Source organism: Vespa velutina, chromosome 5, assembly GCF_912470025.1.
Source record: "Vespa velutina chromosome 5, iVesVel2.1, whole genome shotgun sequence".
Classification (NCBI taxonomy): Eukaryota; Metazoa; Arthropoda; class Insecta; order Hymenoptera; family Vespidae; genus Vespa; species Vespa velutina.
In genome coordinates, this window is record NC_062192.1 from 427,825 (window position 1) to 433,759 (window position 5,935).

General features: G+C 29.9%; 1 protein-coding gene across 2 annotated transcripts; it reads left to right on the top strand.

The window, feature by feature from the left end:
• The first annotated feature begins 323 nt into the window (after positions 1-323).
• On the top strand, positions 324-5,432 carry LOC124949459 (protein Son). Of its 2 annotated transcripts, XM_047494497.1 has the most exons (12): positions 324-977; positions 1,114-1,455; positions 1,545-2,184; positions 2,263-2,309; positions 2,403-2,548; positions 2,656-2,764; positions 2,865-3,022; positions 3,148-3,258; positions 3,371-3,484; positions 4,674-4,902; positions 4,978-5,093; positions 5,186-5,432. In XM_047494497.1, exons 1-12 carry the CDS (start codon positions 644-646, stop codon positions 5,297-5,299), a joined length of 2,460 nt encoding a protein of 819 aa, XP_047350453.1. In that variant the 5' UTR covers positions 324-643; the 3' UTR covers positions 5,300-5,432. The 2 variants fall into 2 exon arrangements, with proteins under 2 accessions (XP_047350453.1, XP_047350454.1); XM_047494498.1 differs by lacking the exons at positions 4,978-5,093; positions 5,186-5,432 and adding an exon at positions 4,264-4,327 and having other exon boundaries at positions 325-977; positions 4,674-4,808.
• Positions 5,433-5,935: the final 503 nt, after the last annotated feature.

Consider the following 5,935-nt stretch of genomic DNA (forward strand, 5'->3'; position numbering starts at 1 on the left):
TATCGAAGTTCAATCTATCCATCAAAATATTATTATTTATATTAAATCAAGAATCTCTAGTTGAGAGATAAATTTACAGTCGCCAAGATAAATATTTATACTATTTCTTTTTTATAATGCGAAATTATTTAACATTACGTCGACATCCGTTAGTTGTATCCTTATTATTTAATTAAAAAAAAAGAAGGACTATTTTACTCTCGATTTCTACTTCGATAGATCGTAGCAAGAATCAGTGTCGCCTCCTATCGGTTAATTTTAATGGTTGTATCACGAATGTATATATATATATATATATATATATACATATAAACGAGCAAAATGATAGAAGTACGATATTAGCAGTATCAAGATAGTGATGTGTATGATTAAAATACGTCAGCTAATGATCTCTCATTTGAATTATTACTCTAATGGATTATATTTCATGTGAATACATATTTAAAGAATTAGAAACCGATAGTAGAATTGATTAGAATTATAATAATTAAAATAATTCATATATTCTTTTACATAACCAATAAAGAGTTTACTTATATTGCCGTGTAATTATATCAATAATAGGAGTGACTCGAAAAAGAATTTCTTCTGATTTCTTTGCATTTCCATCTTTGTGATATAAATTAATCGTGACAATGTAATAATGGCTGATCTATTTGACATAGCGAATATAATTACAAGCGTAGGCGTTGGTGCCGTCAAAATTAAATCGGAACCGGGCTTGCCCGAAAAATCATCGAATGAAATTTTGACAGAACTTTTCAGTACCTTCGATGCAGACGAGGGAATAGTATCACCAGAGAATAGTGATCAACAAGTTCCAGATGCAATTGTTAAAGCGGAGAAAAAGGAAAAAACACAAATGGAGAAAAGAAAAAAAAAGAGCAAGAAGAAGCATAAACATAAGGAAAAAAAGCATAAAAAAAGATCTAAACACAGTTCTTCGGACAGTAACAATAGTGATGTAGAAAGTACTGGTAAATTATAATTTATATAAATTTTCTTCTTATTATCAATGTTAAGGTTTTAAAAGGATTATATATATATATATATATATATATATATATATATATATATATGTATATATGTATGTATAAAATTATGTATTTTTAGTCAGTAAGAAAAAGAAGAAACATAGGAAAAAGTCTAAGCGCAAGCATGAATCACATTCAAGCAAATCATCAGAATCTGATGAACCTAAACCCAAAATTGCAAAGGTTGATGCTAATATTTCCCTTACCGAAGAAGAAAATATTAGAGTTGATGTCTCAGATAAAGAGCATATTAATGATATACAATTGAGAGAAGTAGGATTGATAAAGGAAGAGACCGTATCTACAAACGTATGTACAATCCATGGTAAAGAAGATAGAGATTTTGAAAGTCCTAAATTACCACCTATTCCAAAAAAAATAGATGACGAATTTGAAGAATCGGTATTACCAAAAATTCTTGGTTTGTTGATGTTCTTTTTTCTACCTAATATCTTATAACATGGATAATTCATAGTTATATGTATGATAATATTTTAACTTTGTATATAGACAAACCAAAACAGTCTGTGCAAGGAAAAATCATTATAAAGGATCTTAAAAATAGTATTGTTTATAATGAAACTGTAAAGGAAATAGAGAATAAGGAAAAGGCAAAAGCTGCGCGTATGGAGGATGGTGAATTAACAGACAGCAGTAATAATAATAGAACACCGACATTAAGTCCTACACCACCACCGTGTAATTCATTTAGATCTCCCACATTGAGTCCTGATGATACGCTTAAATCTGAATTGTCAGGTCCCTTGAAATCTAGGAATGATCTTAGATTAATTTTAAGGGAAAAAGAAAAGAAAAGAATGGAAGTAACAGGGAAATCAAGAAATTACAGTGACAAGGATCGCAAGGATATGAAAATATATAATAAAGTTAAAAACAAAAATAGCAAACGTAGTCGAAGTTGCCATTCACAAGAAAGAAATAGATCAGATTCTCAAACACGTTCCCATCGTAGTAGGAGTAGAGACAGAGATAAACATTCTGATAGAAATAAGGAAAGACGTGATAGAGATAGAAGCTTTGAACGACGAGATTTGAGAAGAAGTAGGGAAAGGAAGAGGCACAAAAGTCGTAGTAGAGACAGGAGTAGGGAGAAGTATATACGGGGACGAAGTAGGAGTAAAGAAAGAAAGTTAGTATTTTCATTATTATATGAATCATATATTCTTGTCAATCATATGTCTTGAAAAAATATTTTTCTTTTTACTAGAGAGCGTATCGAAATTGACAAAAAAAAGCTTCTGGACGAACTTACAGGTTTATATTTTTATTAAAGAAAAATTTTAATTCTCAATATTTTGTTCCCCCTTTGACAAAGGAAATTCTACATACACCTTTCATTGTTTATAGATTTTTGTAAATCATTGTCAAAATCTGAAGCATTAGGAGAATTATCTAATCTATCTTCTGAAGAAGATGGAAGCGAGTCTGAAAAAGGTTTTCATCATCCATTTCTTCTCAAAGAAAGGCCAAGTCCTATCGTTATGAATATCCGAGTATGTCTTGTTTATAAAATCCTAAAGTCTAAAAAAAAGTTTTCAATTAATGGCATAGATTTGTAAATATTATTTCATTTCATGTTAATTTTATTTTTTGCTTTTAGAATGCAAAGCAATTGCCAACAAAAACATTTCAAGAAAAGACAGCCGAATCTTCGAATCAACTGCGTCTACAATTTCCTGTATCTAGTGGTCAGCATCATAGAAAAACTGGTGAGTTTACTAAATGTTGTTCCTATTGTTCTTGAAATAACAATCATGATCTTCACCAATACTCTAATATTATTATCGTTCTTTTTAAAAATTAATAAAGAAAGCGAATGGATCCCTGTGACACCAAAAAAACCAGAACAAAAGAAACCATTTGTACCAGCATCTGTATCAACTGAACCAATAGTGCCTAAGCCATGTTCCGTACAATCAATACAATCTATACAGCCAGTAGTTTTTCCACGAACATCTATGGCAGGAGTATTACATTTTTTTATACTTGAAAAAAAAAAAAAAAAAAAAAAAAAAAAAAAAAAAGAAAAAAAAATTAATCACTCTTTTCTATTTTACAAATTGTGTTACTTTTGATTTCTTTATCATTGCAGTCAGTTGACATTGGATCCATAGTGTCACAGAGATTAGCTGCAATGAGAAAGCTGAGAGAAAATCCGAACGATGTTGGTGCTTTAAATGAAATGTATAGAGCACAAAATGAGGTATTCAATATTTTTTCCATTGATTTCGAGTATCAGCTACGTATATGTGCATATCATCCCTATACGAATGTTTTACGTTTTACATTTTTTCCCCCCCCTCCTCTTTATATAGATGAGGACCTGGGCAGAAAGTAAACAAATGCCAGGCCAGTTTACTGGTAGTACAGGTGCCAAAGTGCTCTCACCTGCTGAGCTTACCTCAGGTTATCAAGCATGGGCTCATAAGGTAACTGTATTGTAGTAACTAGGGCTCGTATTGTATGAGTGTATGATACACATTTTGTTTCTTACATAAGATACAACATATGGGCCTTTATTATAATTCTTTTTTTATCCTTTTATATTAAAAATGTAACATGCCCATAGGATGAATCTTGCTAGATTAAGTAAATTTTTCTTCTTCTGATAATAGCAAATCTAAGTAATAGAAGACTAAATTGAAAACTTGGCTACATATGATTTCAAATATTGGAGAACTTTTCTTATTATATCATATCAGTCATCATATCATACATAGGGCTTGTTACTTTTTTACTTATACACTGATTGATATTGCCTGTAACAAGTTTTCAGGTACAGTCTTAGCTAAGATCAATAAAGTAAGTCATTATTGATCTGATGACTGTGATGTAGGCACAGACCACTTCTTAAGTAGGGGTGGACTCTGTGTCTGCAGGAACACAAGAGAATCATTATTTCTCTAAATATTTTAATAGGTAAATAAAAAAAAAAAAAGAAAAAAGGAAAGAGAGAGAGAGAGAGAGAGAGAGAGAGAGAAAGAGAGAGAGAGAGAGAGAGAGAGAGAGAAAAAAATCTTTCCAAATAATAAATATAAGAAAAATTGTGCGATTATTAATAGTTACTTCGACTTGTGATCTCTTGTGAGATTATTGCTAACTATCATCAGCTTTATACCATAGGATCCAGAAACTTTAATCATTTTGTTTTAACGATAAAGCTGCGATATTTAGCATTAGTCTGCATCCACCTGAGGGTTTGTTACAGGCACATAGCTACCTCACAGAAGACATAACGTCAGCAGCCTGATGTCCGATTTTTAATTTTATTGGTAAGTATGCTTGCCCAAAAAAAGTTATAAAATTTAGGGTTAAATAATAAATAAATATTGTTTAATAAAAGATATTGATGTGAATATTTACATGTATATACACGTATTCTAATTATTTTTAATTATATTGAGCTACAGACATATAAAGGTTTGGTCATGGTTGGGTATAACACACACAATTGATTTTTGTATTGATTTTACATTCATTTTGAGAATAATGAATTATTATAAAAATCATATTACTCTGTGAGCTTAAAAAGATATATGTTAATGTATATTCAAAATTGATTTACTTATCTTCTTATTAATTATGATACTTAAGTGTTTCACAAAAGAAATTATTTAGGATCAATTAGTGTCTGCACAACCTGTATCTGGTGGTATGGGCATGGCTTTATTACAAAAGATGGGATGGCGACCAGGTGAGGGTTTGGGTAAAAATAAGGAAGGTACATTGGAACCATTACAGCTAGAAGTGAAATTAGATAAAAGAGGTCTTATTTCGGAACAAGACATTGGACAAAAGACAAATAAAACGGCAAAACCGGTAGTACCTGCTATTAAAACGTTAGAAGGTATAAAAATGATTTTTCATGTGTTATATTATTTATAATTTAAATATTTCATGATAATCGATAATTGGTATAAAGGGAAGCATCCAGTATCACTTCTTGGAGAGTATTGTTCGAAAAGAAAACTTGGTGCTCCTGTCTACGAATTATGCTTCGAGTGTGGGCCAGATCATAGAAAAAATTTTCTCTTTAAAGTATGTCTTCTATATATATATATATTTTCTATTTGACAATTGTTGTCAATAAATTTTCAAAATTATATAAATGTGCCATTATATTTCTACAGGTAAAAGTAAATGGTATTGAATATAAACCAAGCGTCGCTAGTCCTAACAAGAAGCAAGCTAAAGCAGAAGCTGCACAAATATGTTTACAAACCTTGGGTTTGTTATCTTCTTAGGTTATTTTCTTTCGGTATTGCACATTGTATAAATTATTTAATCTAATATAAGCTTACATTAAACTATACAATTTATTCAATGTATATGTGTTTTGTAATGCATCTTCTTCTAATTACAACTTATACATCATTATAACTGTTTTTTAATGATCTCTTTTCCAAGTATTATAAAACATGTATACTGTACGAAATGAAATCTTAAAATCTATGATCTAAATGCTGAATACATATATTTTTAAATTTGGCTCGTATGGGAATGATTAAGAAATAATTATTGTAGATTTCTCTACAGGGACATTACTCGATCTAGGAAGAATCATTTTTCTTGAATTTTTAAAAAAGGCTTTTTAAACATTTTTTTTTTTTTTTTGTGCATAAATCATTCTCGAGAAATACTCTTCTTTAATACGATTTTTTTCAAAGAAAATAAAGCTCTTTAGGTATGTCCTAGATTAAATGAGACTTGGTTCATCAAAATCTTCTATCGAGAATTACGCATGATCTTACGGATAGCGTAAATCATTATAAAACCAGAGATAGTGAATAGCCTTAAATTCGCTTTAAATTATTTGTATTAAGTTTAAGTAGAAACAGAGAAAATATAAAAAATTCTTTTCAATTAATCTATTCTTCAGA